Below are 21456 nucleotides of genomic sequence, written 5' to 3'. Positions count from 1 at the left end.
TAATGAGTTCCATGTACAACTGTAGTTTATCGAATGTGCTGACCAGAATATTATCTAACTGTAGCCCCCCTCCCCGATCAAGCATGCAATGTCATACATGTATCTGAAATCAATACTTATAAAAATTAATTAAAATTAAAATGTTCAAATCTACAATCTTGTTACACATCTCCTATATTTTTTACTTATCATAACTTTGAATTTTTAATAAGTGTGTCCTTTTGTCCACAAACTTTAACAACCCCTCATAAACAATTTACAAATATGATATCAGAAATAATAATCTAAAAACATTATCCTGTTGTTCATAGATGCCATCAACACCAAGAGTATAACAAATAACAAAAGCTCTCCTGACATTGTCCCATTCTGAAAGAAATGATGTGCTTATATCCCCAAAGGCAGGGGGTTACCCTGAATTGTGTCTAGAGAGAGGAATAATATTTATGGAATTAACCAAAAAATTAGTTATAAATTTTTTAAATTTTTAGCTATGAATTCATGTTAAAAAATTGGTAGCTCAGTGGTGAATGTATGTTCGTTCGCCCTAAAACGCGTTCGCCCATGACGCCGTTCGCCCTTATTCCCGTTCGCCCAGAGTCCGATCGCCCTAAAACTTGTTCGCCCATGGTCCGTTCGCCCTCTTATTAAGTTGAATGTCTGAAACATAGGAATTCTTCATTTTTCTATACATATTTTTCTATAGATGAACCAAAAAAAAATATTTTTCACGTATGCAACGGGTCTTACTAATGACCTGTCATACCAAATACCTGACTAACAGAAATTTACGACATTTGAAGGTTTTATATATCTCCTTATAAATCATTCTTGAGATCAAAGGACTGGTTTGTAGTTGAAAATCAAAAAATTCTTCAAAGATAAAACCGGTGCTCATATCCATAATGGGCCTATTAACGTCTCAATGTCTTCAATATTGCTTTCAAAACATCGCGAATCGTTAAGAAAACAAAGGAGCTGATTCCCCAAATTACAGTATTAAAAATAACATACATTTAAACTAATTATGTCTTTTATAAACACTACAATCAGAATTAAAATACCAGTCTATTTATTTAAGAAACTTAAAATTGTTAATTGCAAAAAAAAAAAAAATCGATACGTAATAAATGTCTTAAAAAATAAAAAAAAAGCTTAATATATACTATATACTATATATATATGGCGAACGGGATATAGGGCGAATGAGGAAAAGGGCGAACGAGAATTATGGCGAACGGACTCTGGGCGAACGGACGGACGCGAACATGTAGAGAGGGCGAACGAACCCGATACCCTCAGTGGTAACAGAGCATTTGCTTCATGATGAAGAAATCATGGTTTCGAGCCATGCTAATGTACTTTATTTAGGGTGTAAATGTACGTAGTGAGGTGAATGCTCCATCGTCATATTTAGCATTCAAAAGAGAAAGTTGCTGGTCTTTCAGATGAGACCTTCAAACACCACATGCATGCGTCTAAATGTGTCGCACTTCATATTACTGAAATATTCTCTACAGGTATTATACTAAAATCAAACAAACACATATAATCATATACATGTTAAAAATCTTAATTTTAGAAATTTCTTCTTCTGACAAAATGATGCGCAAGCATATAAATGGAAGCTATGCCACTATATGTCATGACACTGTACAGCTTGATCAGTTTATACATCACATAAACAATCACAGATGTAAACAATCAAGAAAAACTCAGTACACAACATCATCCTTTAATTTTGTATTGTAGCTGAAGATCATTCTTCCAAGATCGAAATGCAGCTTGGAAATGATTAGCGAGGGTTGAATTATTCTTAAAAAGTAGATTGAAAGCAAAAGGTAACTGCCAAAGTTACCAGGAGACAATAATCCATACATCGTTCGAATTTCCTCCACTGCCACCTAAAGTCCACGTGTAAACCACGCGTGTGACACCACAGCCCGACAGGCTACATTGTAAACAAGTAAAATGCATTCAGAGTAATAGTTTTACATATCATATTCTGTTTGGTTTATAGTCTTAGTAGTTACATACCTATGCGGTACGCCTGTACGTACTGCAAGCAGTGCGGCGTAATGTACATTTGCATCCTCAGGGATTTCAACCCGGACAAAGTGGAACATGCCAATCCCAATACATATACATCTTTCTTTTTTATTTTTGCATTTTTATTTATTTTTCTATTTATTATTTATGTCATGGCGTTGGAAAAAACTTCAAAGTAGGGAGACAGATGTAAAGGGGTATACGTTCCAATCATCCAAAAAATGTGCCGTGTGGAGGGTGGGGTAGGGGGGTTGATTCCTAAGGACCTGGCGCATTTCTTTTTGTGAAATTCTATCCAAAATCAATATGAATTCTTAGTATACAGAGTACATTAACTGCAAAGATTATATTTCAAAAGAAAAAAAACCCAAACAGTTCACGCAGATTTATCACTTTTATCATCGAAATTTTCAGTAACTCGGGTACTCTGTCGCTTGTACATAACACGATCGGTATGAAACACCATTTAATCAGTCTATGTAATAAAAAACCCATTGATAACATCCAAAAAAAATTCTTTCAACCGTGTTTACTTACCTCAGATGGGCCAACTTCTTTCCCTGGAAAACTCCATTATGATGATATCACAAATGACGTCATTTAAAACAGAGCATGCGCACTTCGAAAGTGTGTAAGCCATGCTCGCAAGGAAAAAAGATGGACGAGTGCTAAATCTTTACACACCTGTTACACACATCTCATAAATCCTGTTAAGTAAACACTTCAGGATTTTGATGGTAGATGACCTATTTAATGATTTTATGCTGATTTTTATAAAAATCCAACTGAACACCACCATTTCCGTGTTCCTTTGGCCGACCCCGTGTTGATTTACACGTGTGCCTTCTTATTCACTGGTTCAATTGACAGGGCTTACAAACACACACACACACACACACACACACACACACACTAATCTACAAGTATAATGAAATTAACTCACATATGTCCAGCTGAGCTTGAAATTATATTTTTTATTATTCAAATCATTTTAATTCAATCAATTAATAAAACATTTTTAAATAAAATAGAAAAGTCTTACAATGTGAGAAAGCTTAGCAAATTAAATCCAGAAGATTTTGATTCGTATGAAATGAACAAATGCTGTAAAGTGATAACAATTCATGTCTGTCTCTTAAGGCATTGGAATATTTTAATGATAAAAACTGGGGCATGATATTAAGGCTAGTACTAGACAATTTGCACTCACTCACAAATCTAGACAAGAGGCCCATGGGCCACATCTCTCACCTGAGTCACCTTGGCACATATTTAAAGATTTTCCCTATATATATTCGCTTGTAAAACTTTTATGCCTATTGTGGTACCAACCTACCCTCGGGGTCTATGATTTTTTCAAACTTAAATCTGCACTGTCAGGAAGCTTTCATTCAAATATAAACTTTTCTGGTCTAGTGATTCTTCAAAAGATTTTTAATGATTTTCCCTATATATTTGTATGTATCCCCTATTGTGGCTCCATCCTACCCCCAGGGTTCATGATTTCAACAAACTTGAAAATCTGCACTATGTAAGAAAGCTTTCATGTAAATTTCTACTTTCCTAGAGCCCAGTGCTTCTTGAGAAGATTTTTAAACATTTTCCCATTATATTAGCAATTGTAAAACTTTGATCCCCTAACCCCGGAGGCCATGATTTGAGGAAACTTGAATTTGCACTATGTCAGTTCTAAAATGAAAAGTTTACAGATGCCAGACAACAGATGAGATAAAAAACACTGCATGAAAAATGCACATGTTCTCAAAGACCCACTATAGTATTTCAATATACATTATAACTATACATGGGGTGATAAGAAGTTTGCTAACTTTTTGAATAGCTTACATAATTCAAATCAAAGTGGGTAAAAATCTAATTTCATGGTGGTTTTTTTATCAAAGTAAACCCTTTCAGCTTTGATGCACTTCTACCATTGATTTGCCCATGGCTGAAACATGTGATCCTAGCCATCACGTGACATGACCCTTAGCGCACTGTTCACAGCAGTTACTGTACCAAGATCTTTCCGAGTCTCATATTTCTTTCCCTGCAGGTTATCTTTCAAAACTGGAAATAGCCAAAAGTGACAAATCGCCAAATCTGGACTGTAAGGGGGGTGGGTTAGGATTTTTACACTCCGTGTGTTCATCACAACCCGACTCTTGTGGCTAGGTGTGTTGTCCTTGTGTAGAATGAATCCAGTTTGGATCATTATATCTCATTATGACTCTCATCAAATCTGATTTGATTATACATGTGCATAGCAGTCTTCAGTAACTAAAGTTTTAGGGGGAACCATGTGATTAACAATAATTCCATTGATGTCACGTACAGAAAACAATGAGCCTTACCCTTCACGGTCACCCAAGAATTTGTTACACATGCTTTCAATGGTGATGGAGAGGATGAGTGCTTCCAAACTGAACTTTGTTGTTTACTCTCTGGTTCATAGAAATGTAACAATGTTTTGTCACATGTTATAATTCTATTCATAAACAAATTTCTTTGTTTTGCATATCTACTGATGTAAAACTGGTAAACATTTACCCACATGCTCATTTGCTCTGGTAGAAGGAAACAAAGAACCCACCTTGCACAACTAGCTGCATTCCAAGCTTATAAATCTCCTGGACAGTTCCATAAGACATGTTAAGATCATCAGCTATTTCTCTAATAGTGACTCATTGATCTCTCATTACAAAGTGTTCAACCCCAGACAGCTATTCCTCTTCGTACTAACGTTCACTTGACACCCAGAAAAAACATCATCTTTAACCGTCTTTCCGTCAATAAATGCTCTTACTTATTGAACATTTGGCAAGTCCTTTATTGCCCTAAACTTTATGTAGATCATTGTATATTTCCATAAAGGGTTTTCCAACTTATACATACAAAAATGGATGATTCAGTCGTACTCAAGCAGAGAACAATAGATCTACAAATTGATGCCATTTTTACAATGTGATATCACAAATGTAATGTAAACTATTATGTAACTCATACTACATCTCGCACATTTTTGACTATATGTGTGCCAACATGCATTCTGAACTGTCACAGGTTAATATGTAGATATATAGAGATAATAGTTCGCAAACATTTTATCACCACTCATAGGTCCTGAAATTCATTGTTCAATCCTGACTTACCCCTATTAAATGCTGATTTTCTGATAAGACAGTGATCTTGCATTTCATTGGATTGTTTGGAATGTTCTGCAAAAACTTCTGAAACAGATCTAGAAAGAAAAAAAGAAAGTAAATCACCTATGAATATTTCATGTCAATAAACGTAGTATAGGACATCCTTAATTATCCCCTATCTTATGAAATCTTAATTATAAATGCCAACCCAGCCAATATCACCCAATTAAAAGCACAGATTACCATTTTAATACATTTAATGTCATTGACACAAATTAAGACACTAAAGCAAGATTGCTATATTTCTAACAAGAGACCCATGAGCCTTAACAGCCACTCAAGTATCACATAACAATAAACTTACATCAGAAGACGTAATTATTATTTTTTTTTTCTTTTATAAAAATGCATATCATATACAGTATCAGAAAAATTCATCCAATACATCAGAAAAATTCATTTCATACATCATAACACATTTATTTACTTTAATACATACAGTTTCCTAAATTCTCATAACTAGAGCCTCAAGGGCCACATTGCTTATTTGAGTCATCTTCACCCTGCTGTTGTGTAGCTGTTGGGATTTTTAAAAGATTTTTTCAACCTTTATTCTCAGAAAAAACTTTTGACCCCATATTGTGGCCCCAACCTAGCCCCCAAAGGCTCAAGACATAACCATGATAAAAGTTCACAGGGTAAAAAAATCAAGGCATGAAATGTAAGGTTTTGCCACATGGAATATACATGTACAAAATATGAATGCCCTAGCTACCTTAAACAGTTTAGGAGATATTGCATAAATTAGTTTTCTAAAAAGAAGGTCAAAATCCAAGGTCAGGTTTACACAGTCAAAAACTTTGGTACCAAAAGGTTTTGTCACTTGAATACATACATAAAATATGAAAGAGATATCACTCACCATACAAGTTATTAGCAATTTGGGTCAAACTACAAGGTCAAGGTCACAAAGTCAAACATCATGGCATCAAATGAAATTCTTGCCATAAGGCATCCATACACGTCCTACCTATTAATTCAATAGTTCAGGATTTGATATTGTCATGGTTAGGTTTTCTTCAAAGAAAGTAAAATTCCAAGGTCAAGATCACAAAGTTAAATACTTTAGTACCACAGAAAGGTCTTGTCACAAGAAATGCACATATAAAATAAGAGAGCCTGATCACTCCCCATTCATAAGTTGTGAGCAAGGTTAAAGTTTTGGTTAAGGTTTCAAATTTTGGGTCAAACTCCGAGATCTTTTTGCCTTTTATATTACTTAAATGTATATAGTTTAAATACATACAAAATGTATTAAAATCTCCTTCATTAGAAAAGCGAAAAGAAAAAGTCCACATCTAATAATCAAATTCCCTGATCTGCAGCCCACTGCATGAGCAATATAATATATATAAGGCAAATATGCTCAGTGGGCAGATTAAGGGATTTAATTTTAATACAGATTAATTTGCCTTCATGCCAAATTAATCTCATTTAATTGACGGAACAACTGTTTTCCAATGTTGGACGATCTAAAAATAGAACAAATTAATCAAAACCCAAAGCCATCATAGTACGAGTTAATGTGCAGATAGCACTTCCTTTTCCGTCCCAGACACGAGCAGATTAGCACTTAAACATAGCAGACGCTCTCTAAGAATTTCCCCACCCACCACTCCCCTTATTACAGTAATCTGCTGTCAGTTTTTGTTTTTTCCAGACATAGAACAAGCACCAACCAAATGACTGGACGATAGTCAAACCACGAAGAAAGAAGGAGCCAATCCAAGCTGCAGTATTCTTGGACTGTTAAACTAAAATCAGAGACAGTGCTGGTTTTATGAATTTTATTAAGATGTATATAGTACTGCCATTTTAGCATAAATACATCAAAACGCTTGTCACATTGTATTAAAGGGGGGCGGGTCTGTAGAGATAAATGGGAGGGTTGTGAGCATATCTGGCTGGTTGTTTCCCTGCCCAGCCATCATGCATGATGGTGGGCGCAATGTTGGGTAGACAGGTTGTCTACAAATGTATGCCATGTAGAACAATGTTATAAAGTAAAAAGTTTTCGATTGGGGTCATAGCAAAGCCTGCAGGCTTGGGGCCCTCTCCACCTCTCGTAACAGGAGGGGAGACTTAGTACTGGAGTACTTGGGTAGAGAAGTACTACTGACCAGAAGCAATCACCGGGAAACAGGGTATACAGATGTGCTCTCAACTATCCCGGACCCATTAATGTCTAGTACCTAAATTTGGGATCCTTGGTACCTGCGCCCAACGCAGGGCCACTGGTTTTGCCCGGTGCTTATTAGTCGGTATACCAGTTATCCCTTCTGGACCCAGTTTTTCATTGTATATCCACACAATGCGGCCGTTTTAATGCCAATTTCCTTAAATGTCCATCACAGTTTGGAACATACATTGTACCCTTTCGATTAGTCTTTAATAAACATAATAAACTATAATATTCTTGTTGTCTAGTTGGCATCAGGAATGGTAACGGGTATGTGATTATTACCAAATGCAAGGAATCTTATGTGTGTAAGCATTTACTACCTGACTGTTCAATTAATTAGATTTACCTCCCTCTTTTTTGTATTATTTGCTAACTTTAATTGAATAATAGGTCAAATCTTTAAATGGAGATTTTACAGACTAGTGGGGAGTGAGAGGTCCTATCCCTGATTAGGCCACCTATGATACGATATTGATGCAAATGATAGAAAATTGCAGTATCATAATTCGAGTTGCATATAATGCATGGCTTTTGGTACTAGACAATATATTGGCAAGTTCTGCATGCATTTATATGCAGCTGCTTGTACAGGTAGAGGAACATATTATTTTCCTTGTATACTTTATATGCCACATTCATGCACCTCTACAATGTCTGTAAAGATAAACTATTTATCATTTTATGATCTGAAATACATTTTTCAATGTCTTCATTTACTTGCCATATAGTAGGTCACCTTTATCATTACATGATAATTCAGGTCACCTTTATCATTACCATTACATAATAATTCAATCATAGCAGCTGCAGGTCACCTTTATCATTACCATTATATGATATTTCAATCATAGCAGGTCACCTTTATCATTACCATTACATATGATAATTCAATCATAGCAGGTCACCTTTATCATTACCATTATATGATAATTCAATCATAGCAGGTCACCTTTATCATTACCATTATATGATAATTCAATCATAGCAGGTCACCTTTATCATTACCATTACATGATAATTCAATCATAGCAGGTCACCTTTATCATTACCATTATATGATAATTCAATCATTTTTCAATTAAATTCTGGTAGAATAATCATTAATGTAACTGAGAAGTTTAAGAATTGGACAGGTTAATGTTCATTTCCACATTCAGTTAATCAAGGAAAAAAATTCTCCAAAAAATAAAATCACCTACTGTTAAAACACATGTAATTTTATGATTTTTTTCCCCTTTGAAATATTTAGTTTTGTCTTCAGTATAAACTGGAGTTACACAATACATGTACCTAGTATTATATTGTTCAAAATCATCCGATTCAACAACTTTGAGTGAAATAGCATTTTGTGTCTGGGCTCCATCTACATAAATGTATGCATCCATTATCCAATGGTAACGTTTGCATCCGATTCCAGACTGTATGCTGTAAATAGAATGTTTACACAATATCAATATATATGCAAATGACAGATGTACACGAGGATATTCAAACTATAGATCTAGATCAACCAACTTTACATGCACTAAAGAATAACTATTTCAAATAGCTTTATAAAACTATGTAGCTTAATAAAGATATATAGCTAATTCAAGAGCTTGTGCTGGACCTGGTCACTGCTTGGTAGCAGTACAGCTGCAGTAGTTGGTCAACATACTTCCAGTGTCTGAGTTTTTGCAGTATTATTTGCCACCCCAGAACCAAAGGAAATGACTTTGAAAGCTTACAGTAATGTATGTTTATTAAGTTTCTTGTTGGCATCACAGTCTCTCACAATCGTCTGCCTCTTTCATTTTTCCCCCGTACCTAGTTGTGGATATCGATCCCGATTTAAAAATAAATGCAAATAGAAGTTCTAGTTGTATGATATATTCATTACATAGATTTAAATATTCGACAAAAATATCTAATGAATAGTGAATAGGATAATCCTTTGAATTCCAATAATCGCACGAAAAAGATTCTAATCATGTGAGTAACATCGAGATCGGCATTCTGGTGAAGCAAACATGGCAGCAACTATGTCGGAGAAAACGATGAGCGATGAAGTTTGGCTCATATCTCGTGCTAGAGCATGTATGAAACCTAATAAAGGTGATCCATTTGCAGCAAAAGCCTGGATGATAACAGCAAGGTCGTTGTTTCCGAACAACTTCTCCATACAGGTAAGAGCGTCACATCGGTACACTTATTATATTCTAAGCTATAATTATAACAACAATTCTCTATCACTATCTTATGCTGGGTTTAGAAATGACAGCTGCACATAACCAGTTGTTTGGTGCATTTAAAGAATTACATGCACTTTAGTCAAGAAAAGCATAGGTGTGTTCATCTGGAATGAACAGGTCCAGTACAATATATGACAATATTTATACATCAGTTAATCAACTGTCAGTTAACAGGTCCAGTCCAAAGACTATTTCTACCTACGTAGCTACTTATAGCTACGTAGGTATTTAAACGTACTCCAGGTAGCTATTTTTACCTACTTTTCCCTTTACTTGCATTTCGTGGCCAAACGCAGGAACGGCGCAATATAGTGTGTACCAAATTTCTTGATTCACTTACACTGACGATGAATACCACAAATATATTGGACAAAAAAGGATTACTTTCTAACCTTTCAAATTTGCATCAATAACTGCACCCAGTTCCATTTTCTGGGAGCTTAGGATCAAAGCTACATGATATAAAGTCTAGAATGTCTTACAAATCTGTATTAATTTTAAAGTTTACCTTCATGCATTTTGACATTAAAGGTTTTGGGGATGAAATTTCATGCATTTCCTGTGCATTCTCCACCCTCGTAAAGTATTCAAATTTACACTCCGAATTTTGCCGTGCACATGCACACATGATACATGAAACAACTGACCTGTTTAAAAGATGTACCTTGATTATTATTTATTTATATTTTCAAAAACAGGTAAAAGTAGGTAGAAGTAGCTACTTTAAGTAGGTTTAAATACCTAGTTAGCTATTAATAGCTACGTAGGTAGAAATAGTCTTTGGACTGGACCTGGTTAATCTCGGTGAGAGTCGTGGAGGCCGGATATTTGGACTGACGCTTCTTTAGGAAGAGGCGTCAATCCAAATACCCAGCCTCAACGAATCTCGCTGAGATTACATGTTAGTAAAAATAACAAGTACTAAGTAAGTTTAATTAACAGCATGCTATGTTTAATGTACAGTAATGCATTGTTTTGTGTATCATTCAGTTTGAAGCTTATTCTTTGGAAAAAACTGGGAAGAATGTGAAGGAGGCAGCAAAGTTATTAGAAGAAATGTAAGTTATTTGAATGGATGTATTGGCTCTTTGAACATATTGAAATTGAAACATATTCTATTGTATATATAATCAATACATGTATCAACACTTCACCGCAAGTTACGTTTCTTTGTGGGGTCAGCCAAAGGTCGATTTGTGAAAAACCAAATTTTTCTTCTTTACTTATCAAATGTAAAGACGTTACTACTGAATTTTAGCTAGTTATCAAGCTTTTATATAATTTAACTTAATAGGTTGCCCCACCCTGGGGCATTATTGTAATTGACTGCAATGATGAAAAAATAATAAATGTCAAAGCTACAGATTAGAAAATTACAAAGGCCAACGTAGGGAAATATGATTTTTAACCAGGAGATGGCGGGCAAGGGAAATAACTTGTTGATACAAATACAGTTGTGTATACAAATTTACCGGCAACAAGTTAAAAACTTTAATATAAGTTCTTCTAGCATATTGAAATTATACCAGACAGATCGAGTTTGGTGAATCATACCATGGTTTCTGATATAAAAATAAAATCCCCCCCCCCCCCCACCCCCGACATAGAATTTGTGATTGTGTCATACATTACACCCATTCAGGTGGTTGACTGTAGGATGTGACAATGTAGTGCAAATATAAGGTGATATTTAGATCCCCTGAGCTATTGAATTGCTCTTTTGAAACAGTTACTGTAAAAATTATTTTGCCTGATTTGATTTCAATAAATGATTTGTTATAGAAGTACAGTTATGGTTTAAATATATTTCTCCTAGGTTTGTTTCATTTCCAAGTGAACCACAGCTTTGGGAGGAAATACAAGAGATACTGGAGATTCTTCAGACTGAAATGTCAGCAAATAGCCATAAGAACTTTTTAACAGGTTAGTATAAGCATTGACATGTGTTGGTATAGATACTGATTGGCTTAATTGATATTCATTATGATGCACATATGCTTTGAACTTTTATAGAAATATTTGCTGCTGTCTCCACACCAACACAGTGCCAGATGTTATTAAGTGTGGCCCAGAAGATCAGCAACACACTTGAACAGTGCAGACTCCTCCTCTTAGCCATGAGGAAGTTCCCTAACCTTGTGTTTGAGCATGGTGTATGTATCCTCGATATTGTCATAAAATTATGTATTATCTCCTCTCTTGATTATTGTAAAATTTATCTCTTGTTTGTCTATTTTGGAGTCTGAATGAGAAATAAAGTATTCTGTATATTTTCTTTTTGCATTGATGTGAACTGAAAAAGTTATATTTTTTTTACAGCTTAAATTACTTGAAACCCTGCAGCAAGCAGAGTTAGAGGCCAAAGTCAAGTACCCTGTGAACTGTTACAGAAAACTGTTTGGTAGGAGCTTTAAAACTTATTTTTCATACCATTTCTTCATTGTCACATGTGCTTCTACTGTTAGAGTAGCCCAGTTGTCTACAATGTCTGAGTGTGTCCATGATGATATTAGGGGTAAAACGATACAATACCTTCTCGATTTGATTCAATTTTCGATACTTTAGTCTCGATTCGATGATTTTCGATTCGATACAATAGCATGTACCAAATTCTTTGTAATGCTAAGATTTTTTATGTTTCATTGTATTTATTGCTCTCTGCAAATAAATTCTACATAATGTAAAAACGTTTAACATAAAGCAACACTCTTATCACTTGTCCTAAAACCGAAATGTCGCCATACCCAGGATTTATACACTTGGGGTGCATTTTTCAATTTGACTGCATCCATTTTGATACAGCAAAGTTTACTCGTATGTTGATTGGGTAATTTTCACTTCCATTGGCTAATCAGAAACTGTGTTATCAAAAGCAATGTGTGCTATGATTTTAGAACTGTATCGAACCGAAACAGACCCCAAATAAATTGAAGATCGAATCGAGACCACTACATCGCGATTCAGCCGCATCGCAATGCATCGTTTAACCCCTAGGTGATATACATGTGAAAATGAATTGTCGAAGATCTCTTCACTACAGAAACTTAAGTTTTAGTACATATAGTGGAAGCCAGCCGTAGATAATTTCTGTTTAAGGAGGAATGCTACACCAGAGAAATTTGATGTGGATGAAAAGTGGAGGATATGTACAACAATATTTTGAAATTGAAAAACTTTCAAATTAACTCAATTTAGTCAAAAAATGCAGTATTAGTAGAAAGCAATCTGAAAAAAATTTAAAACCCCTGCTGGACTCGAACCCGTGATCTACAGTTCAGCAGTCAATGTGCTAATCTTCTGAGCTACTCAGCTAGGCAATGATATTTGAAATAAATAGGCAAATATTGCTGATATTTATATTTTCATTCATGTTTTAAAAGGAAATCAGCCATTATGATGATGTAGAGTACCTCCTTAATATATTTTACATCTTTTGGGACTCCCAATCATACATAATTTATTGAAAATTCTGATTCATACATGAAATACCAATATGATGGCAGCAATAAGCATTTGTACCCACAGCGTGTGGACAAAAGTATGTTTTGCGTCTCACTATGCATAAGAGTTCCACAAAGGGAAAGAACTATTGGGCAACTCGGAAATTGTGTATTGAAATAATACCCTGTTATAGGTGTATGCATGTTAAAACAGAACTGTGAGGTTTGAACTGAAGTTCAATAGGGGTCATCTACCAGTCATGATCTATCTTCCTATAAATTTAATGTCAACTAGAGTGACTGGACGAAGGGTTCTCTAGTTATTGGTTGGACAACAAACTGTTTATCCACTGATCATACCTACCGACAGATGTTGATTAATATGCCGTTTTGCAATGATCTTCAATGAAGAAAGATTTGTGATTGTTATTTAAGTAGGTATACAATGCACCAAGAAAATGTGTCATCTCATAAATTTATGATAAAAATTGAATTGCATCATCAGTATATATACCATACTTATTTCAGTGTGTGATGTCCTCCCCCTAGTTCTTCAGAAAGTGAAGAAACTCGATCTGCCAACAGCTCAGGTCTACCGCTGGCTACAAATGTCTGTAGAGTTCTACATCATGTATGTCACTCAGTCACCGAGTTTCAATGGAAGCACCAGCACTTCTTCAGGTAAAATGACTGTTTTCTATTTCATTTTCAGTTTGAAACTTTGTGCAAACAAATAAGTCTGAGTTGATTGCGTATTGTTACATGAACAATGTAACATCCACTGGATATTATATGGTTTTCTTTTCAGAGTTACTGTCTCCTACAAAGTTGAGTAATAGAGTCAGTATACCTGGTCTGTTTGACAAGGAATGTCAAGTTAGTGATCCCTGGGGAAGCCTACTCAAGCTCATCGTTCTGCTGGGCCAGCTCATGGATTGGGATGTTCCTCAAGATCTGTTCAGTGAACCAAGGTAACTTTCCTTGAATATTCTATGGACTTTAATAGTCATGACTACTCTAGTGTGGGAGACAAGACTATTTTATAATTGCTGAATGTTGCAGCTACTACCAAGTCTGATTTAGTTTAGTATGCAACGCTTGCAAGAGAAGGGAGACAAATCTAAAATATGCTTAGAAAAACATTGTAAAGGGATGGATTAAACCACTGTGTTAAACACACATCATTGTTATAGAATGTAAGATAAGCAAATTTTATTTCTGCATGTCCTGGTAGTCAATCTGAAATGTACGCTTACAGAGAAATCCAGTACAAGAACATCTATAGTCTGTACAACAGAGCTCGTCAATCTCGCTCAGCTGAGCAGACTCGCCAAGTATTGTACACTACAGTAGTCTTGTTTTTGGAGTGTCTGTACATGTATGTCAGCAGTGTGGACCCCCAGTCCTTTCTCGGTCCCAGTGCCAGCCACACCCCATTAGTTCTCATGGAGAAGTTTGAAAATGAAAGTTCAGACGATGAACCTCAGTAAGTTAATATATTCAAGACAGTACACCATTTTATTATAGATCTAAGGCAATTTTATTCTGTTTAATGGAAGATTCATTGGGTTAATGATATAGGTTGTAGCAAACTAGAATCAAAGTTTTAATCTATCACGCAATTAATTTGTATGAAAATTACAAGAATTATGATAGTGAATTTAAGTTTTAAAAAATAGCTTTTTGTTACACTTGTCAGAAATTGGAGTGAAGGAAAGAATCGGGTGATGAAAATGTTTGTTTAATTAATAGAGCCAAGAAAGCAAAAGTACAACCAGACAGTGTTCCCACAATAGTAGGAGCTGAGTGTCTTAGTAGTGCCAGCAGAATCATCAACAGTTTCACCACAGCATTCAAATGCTACGAGCTAATGCACTCCACCACAGAGCTACAGACAGGTACACACTGCTGTATAAACTCAGAAGTTCATGTAAATTAACTCAACCACAGAACTACAGATGGGTACACTCCTGTATAAACTCAGAAGTTCATGTAAATTAACTCAACCACAGAGCTACAGATGGGTACACTCCTGTATAAACTCAGAAGTTCATGTAAATTAACTCAACCATAGAGCTACAGATGGGTACACTCCTGTATAAACTCAGAGGTTCATGTAAATTAACTCAACATTTGTATCATTTCATGAATTGATTGCTTGTACAAGTAGCCTTAGCATGTTATAGGCATGTTCTGTTCAACAAATGGGATACTTGTGACATTACAGTAATGTCAGACTGGAGATGTGAAAAAAAAAGTTTTAACTGATTTAATTGATAATTATTATACGTATGTATTTGAATATGATATTAATTAAGATTTGTACATTTTTAGAATTTATGAAGCTTTGTGAGATATGGCACATGGAAACGTGGACCTGGATGGGGCATTTCCAGACAGACATGCTTATTTATCAGGTACATATAAAATGGTTCTCAGAAAACATGGCCCTTAGAAAACTAAATGTTTAGTAACTTAACAAAAAATATTCGTTGAAAGAGTGCAATTCATTGGGAGAGAGAATATAGTGACTGAACCATTTGTGTGTGGATGAGTATGTGTGCGAGTGTATGTGTATCACTACACTTGTAGGCCTTATTATTTGCTCGATTTACTTGATACTTAAGAGGTAGCTTTGTTATCAAGAGAGGAAGAACCCTATTGATTTTTGGGTTCAAAGGTCAGGGTCACTATGGCATTTTGTAGGAAATGCTTTAAGAAACTTTACAGGCCACATTTTATGCTAAATTGTTTTGATACTTCACATGTACCTTTGTTATCAAGAGAGGAAGAACCTTATTGGTTTTAGGATCAAAAGGTCAAGGTCACTATGAGACTTCATAGAAAAAGCTTGTAGACACTTATTACAAGGGAATATGTCCCGCCTTGCTGAGTTGTTGTCTACAATTGGGACTCGGGTGCACTTATTTAAGCTCTTTTAAATCTTCCATGGCAGGGTGCATTTGCAGATGCTATTGCACATCTCCAGAATTTTTCATCAACCATAAAAGAAAACATGCAGCTTAGAAGTAATCTGCAGATGGCTTGCTGCTTTTACTGTTTGCAGAAGTACTCAGTGAGTAAACTGAAGGGAAAATATAAAATGATAGCTTGTAATAAAGACACAGCATTCAATGCAAGTAATTATGAAAATATCTTATGATTTAATGAACAATAAATTACATTAAAGTGTTTCATGTTTTGCAGAAAGCTTGTGAGTTGGTGTTGAATGTAATAAAAGATTTGCCCTACACACATGACAGAATACCAGCCTGTAATTCACCAGACCCTTCAGGAAACAAAGGAAGGCAACTCTGGCTAACAAAATGTACAGAATCGGAAATCCTACCATACTGCATACAGTTACTTCGAGCTGCTCTTAAGGTTGGGGTTTTTTTCTGTTCTTTTCAAATACTGAATTAAAACTGCTTCTTGCTTTGATTTGATGTTGAATTTGAATCACATAAATATTCTTAAATATCAGACTTGCCAGAATGATTATTACACTGTAAATTGGTGACATTTTGATTAGTGCAAGTATTAAAACACAAATGCTAAAATGCTATTTTACATTCTCGATAGTGCTTTAGGGCATTATGTCAGCAATCATAGTGATAAGTTAAAGTTGAAATAAGTATACAAACAGTTTATTCACATTTATTGATAGTACAAGATATATACACTTTCCTACATAGCTTTCTTAACTAAGCAATGATTATAGAATATGGAGCATAAAAAGTATGAAATTGTTTCATGAAAGAAATAATGTAGTAAATCTGTTGATATTTCTTTGTAGTCTAAAGCCTTCTCATCAAAGGGTGATGACACATTGCTGGGTCACATGGTGGTGTTACTTCAGTATGATTGGCCAAAATCAGAGGCATTGTTCTTTGAAGTTTTGAAGAAAATCAAACAGCAAAACAGTCTTACTTACAACATATTCTTTAATTATGTTATAAGTATCCTTTTGATTTTGTTCTGCATCATTTTATGAAGAAACCCGTTGCAAATCAAGATAACAAATGGTTTATATCACACAGTATGAGCATTTTTAAAACAAACATTTCGGAAAAATGCCATTAGTCCATGAGGATTACGTGGTTTAATGTCAAAAGCAGCAAATAGTCACAAGTCTAAAAAATGAAATTTTCTCACTTAATTATCAGAGGAATACTTTAAAGTCAACTTCAAATGATTAAATCATATAACACTTGTTGCCTTTTGATTTGGCACAATGCCAGGTATGAGGATATATTGAGTTGAAAAAACCATGTCAACCTTCCTTAGTAGATACACTTTTTCAGCTGATATATCCTTGTATTGACCTCATCATAGGGCCTGAATTGTATATATACCCTGTATAAAGACATCCTAATATGTGCTTGTTTTGATGATACAAGGTAGAATTTTGGGTGATATTTGGACTACAAGTTGGATTGCTGTGACAAGTTTTGATCATATTCTTGAAGAAAATGATATATATGTGTATGCCTTATTGATATTCATACATTCTTTCAATGCATGTACCTTAATACTGCCAAAGATGTTGATATTTTGGAAGAATTTGCTTTTTTGAAAACTCAAGAAGGGGGGAAGGTGAATCTTGATATTCTGCCAACAAGCACTAAAGTTATTGCTCAGTAAGTTGTATTTTACAGATTTATATACTTACACAACAAGCACTAAAGTTATTGCTCAGTAAGTTGTATTTTACAGATTTATATACTTACACAACAAGCACTAAAGTTATTGCTCAGTAAGTTGTATACAGATTTATATACATACACAACAAGCACTAAAGTTATTGCTCAGTAAGTTGTATACAGATTTATATACATACACAACAAGCACTAAAGTTATTGCTCAGTAAGTTGTATTTTACAGATTTATTTACTTACACATTTTACAGATGTGTATCATAATGCTAGAATTGGTCTTAGTGACCACAAACTTAAAATTACTCAGGTCAAATTCATGTTATTTCAAACTTTTAACATATGCAAACAATACCCATGGTGCTTTGATATATTTGGTTTGATATAGTCTTTCCAATTAAATTTGTATGCATGAAAGCCTTAAAGATTTAAAATATACTAAAGAGAAAATTTAACTGGAATCTGTTTCCCGTTTATGATCTCCCAGGCTGGTTGAAACCTCTGCATACAAATATATATACACTGTACCTGTGGTGATTGGTTTGTTTTTCAGACAGAGAACAGTGACCAGGGGTGTCAACAAAGGAGTGAAGGAAGATTTCAAACAGACAATGGTCAAACAGGTCGGCCGCAGTGAAGAACCGGTGGAAAAGTTAATTAGGACATTTCTGACAAATGAAAGAATCAGTATATTAAAATCTTTGGCATGAGTATCTTTCTTCTGCTTCTTGTTTAGAAAAGGGGGTTTGCAACAAGTTCTACAATTGTACCAGCAGAAATTGTAGATTAATGCCAGATTTCCAGTTTCTTATTTTTAAATTATGCTGGCAACAATGGTAGGAATTTTCTTGCTGCTGCAATGGGTGGTAACAAAACTGGTGGAATGTGTGTTGCTCATGTGTCACTGTGTGAAAGCCTGCATTGGTAACCTTACCTCTGTGCAGGTGGGTTGAGTTTATTGCAGATACTACCAAGAGGCCCAAGGGCCATATTGCTCACCTGAGTTACCTTTGCCCATATCTGAAGACTTTCCATATATATTTGCATCTAAAACCTTAGTCCGTATTGTGACCCCAACCTACCCCTGGAGGCCATGAATTTTACAAACTTGAATCTGCACTATGTCAGGAAGCTTTCATGTAAATCTCAGCTCCTCTGGCCCATTGGTTCTTGAGAGGATGATTTTTAAAGGTTTTTTCTGTTTATTCACAATTTCCCATGTAAAACATTGATCCCCTATTGTGGCCTCAAACTACCCCCGTGGGCCATAATTTGAACAAACTTTAACCTACACTATATCAGGAAGCTTTCATGTAAATCTTAGCTCTTCTGGCTCATTGGCTCTTGAGAAGAAGATTTTTAAAGATTTTCCCTAAATATTTCTATGTAAAACTTTGATCCCCTATTGTGGCCTCAATCTACCCACGGGGCCATGATTTCAACAAACTTGAATCTGCACTATGTCAGGAAGCTTTCATGTAAATCTCAGCTCTTCTGGCTCATTGGCTCTTGAGAAGATTTTTAAAGATTCTCCCTATAAATTTCTATGTAAAACTTTGATCCCCTATTGTGACCCCAACCTACCCCCTGGGGCCATGATTTCAACAAACTGGAATCTGCACTATGTCTGGAAGCTTTCATGAAAATTTCAGCTCCTCTGGCCCAGTGGTTCTTGAGAAGATTTTTAAATGACCCCACTCTATTTTTGTGATTATCTCCCCTTTGAAGGGGGCATGGCCCTTCATTTGAACAAACTTGAAAGCCCTTTACCCAAGGATGCTTTTGGCCAAGTTTGGTTATAATTGGCCCAGTGGTTCTTGAGAAGAAGATGAAAATGTGAAAAGTTTACAATGACACCGACAGACAACGGACAAATTTTAATCAGAAAAGCTCACTTGAGCATTCGGCTCAGGTGAGCTAAAAATAGGAGAAAATGCATTTTGGGGGCATCAATGTCTTTTTTTCAATATCATAATGCATGAATTATAGATGTTAGGAAATTGAAATTAAATTCATACCTTAATAAGCGTTCGCACCGCATTCGGGAGGCCGTGGTTCGAATCCCGGCCGCGACAGACCGAAGTCGTTAAAACAGGTAGTGACAGTTCCATCGCCAAACGTTCGGCATCAGTTGTGAATGTCACGGGTCCTCGGAGATGACCTTAAAAACGGATGACCCGTGTCACAGTAGGTGTGGCACGCTAAAGAACCCTCACTGCTCAATGGCCATAAGCGCCGAGCATAGGCCTAAATTTGAAGCCCTTCACCGGTCTTGGTGACGTCTCCATGAGTGAAAAATTCTCGAGCGAGACGTTAAGCAAGATACAATCAATCAATCATACCTTAATAATTATGCACCCCCTTCCCCGTTGAAAGAGAAGGGACATATTCTTTTGCATTTGTTGGTCTGTCAGTGTAGACCAAGTCTTGTCTATTCAATTAGAACCCTTTGCTTGAAAGTTACCAAACTTGGTACAGTGGTTGCTCCTCGAGAGTAGATGACCCCTATGGATTTTCAGGCCCCAAAATCATAAACTGAGGATAGACTTAAGTAAAAATTTTGATCATTTATATCTTAAGATTTATCTAGCACAGAGGTTTAAAAAATCTTGTGGTTTATTAAAAAAATCAAATACAAAAATATACTGAAAATTTTATTTGTTTATGAAAATTATTTCAAAAGTTAGGTGGATTTACAATTTAGACTGTTAATTCTATTCTCAGTGTATGATCTTGAGGTCAAGGATCAAACTGGATTTAGTAAGATACCGTGTAATTTTGGTATTATAAGCGAGTGTTGAGATCACTACTTGCTAGAAAATTTTGCTTACAAGGTATGTATCATACTATATGTAGTTTGATCCTTGACCTTATGACCTGAAAATCCATAGGGGTCATCTACTCTCAAGGAGCAACCACTGTACCAAGTTTGGCAACTGTGAAGCAAAAGGTTCTTTAGAAATTGAATAGACAAGACTTAGGTCGCTAAAATTAGCTATCCCTAAATACATTTACCCATTTTTATAGGAAAATGGCTAAATTTGTGTCTCGCTAAAATTCCACTGTTATGGTATTGTCTGCTCAATATCTTGAGAATGCTTTGCTTGACAGACATTAAACTTTGGACACTGGTTCTACCTAAGGAGTAAATGACCCCTCTCAATTTTGAGACCACAAGGTCAAACTGGACATGATAAAAATATTTTCTACTCAATATCTTGAGAACCATTTGCTTGACATACATAAACATTGGTACGCTGACTTCGTAGATGACCCTTTTTGATTTTTAGTTTACAAGGTCGAGATCAAACTGGACACAGTTAACACATTTTCTGCTCAATATTTTTAAAACCCTTTGCTTGATAGATCAAACTTATTCGTGTTGCCCCTGACTTGTAGATAACCCATTTCTTTTGTGATCACTACAAACATTCTAAACAAGAGACCCACAGGCCTTAATGGTAACCTGAGTGTCATATCCCATACAGGGAGTCTCATATTTGCATTTAAGCCTCAATGTTGAGTCTTTTCTGCACATGTTTTATGATCTTCCAAAATAACTAAACAATTCCTATTCAATTACAGAAAAAGGAAAAATGGAAGTTTGAAGCATATATATCGTTTTGACATTCTCAACTTCTCTCCTCCAGTCCTGAAAACCTGATCCACAGACCCAAGCGCATTGTATTTTCCATT

General features: G+C 35.4%; 2 protein-coding genes across 4 annotated transcripts in view; one reads left to right on the top strand and one right to left on the bottom strand.

Annotated features, from left to right (window-relative positions):
- LOC125679417 (mutS protein homolog 4-like) overlaps positions 1–8853 on the bottom strand; it is a 67100-nt gene extending 58247 nt beyond the window's left edge. For all 3 annotated transcript variants that reach the window (XR_008799910.1, XM_056153881.1, XM_056153882.1), the window contains exons 1-2: positions 8725–8853; positions 5199–5287 (exon numbers count right to left, since the gene is read on the bottom strand). Coding sequence is in view for 2 of the 3 variants with exons in the window: in XM_056153881.1 (XP_056009856.1) it covers positions 5199–5287; positions 8725–8819 (184 nt within the window). In the remaining variant the exon portion in view is untranslated. The remainder of the gene's footprint in view (positions 1–5198; positions 5288–8724) is intronic.
- Positions 6804–18471, top strand: LOC125681952 (integrator complex subunit 10-like). Its single transcript, XM_048922247.2, has 15 exons — positions 6804–9599; positions 10656–10723; positions 11482–11588; positions 11679–11818; positions 11985–12066; positions 13634–13786; positions 13914–14076; positions 14364–14591; positions 14858–15003; positions 15440–15522; positions 16062–16181; positions 16313–16489; positions 16902–17064; positions 17649–17745; positions 18314–18471. The coding sequence occupies exons 1-15, from the start codon at positions 9444–9446 to the stop codon at positions 18468–18470; spliced, it is 2040 nt and encodes a 679-aa protein (XP_048778204.1). The 5' UTR covers positions 6804–9443; the 3' UTR covers position 18471.
- The last annotated feature ends 2985 nt before the right edge of the window (positions 18472–21456 follow it).

The sequence above is a fragment of the Ostrea edulis genome, chromosome 2, assembly GCF_947568905.1.
Source record: "Ostrea edulis chromosome 2, xbOstEdul1.1, whole genome shotgun sequence".
NCBI lineage: Eukaryota > Metazoa > Mollusca > Bivalvia > Ostreida > Ostreidae > Ostrea > Ostrea edulis.
This window is presented reverse-complemented; position numbering and strand designations above follow the sequence as displayed.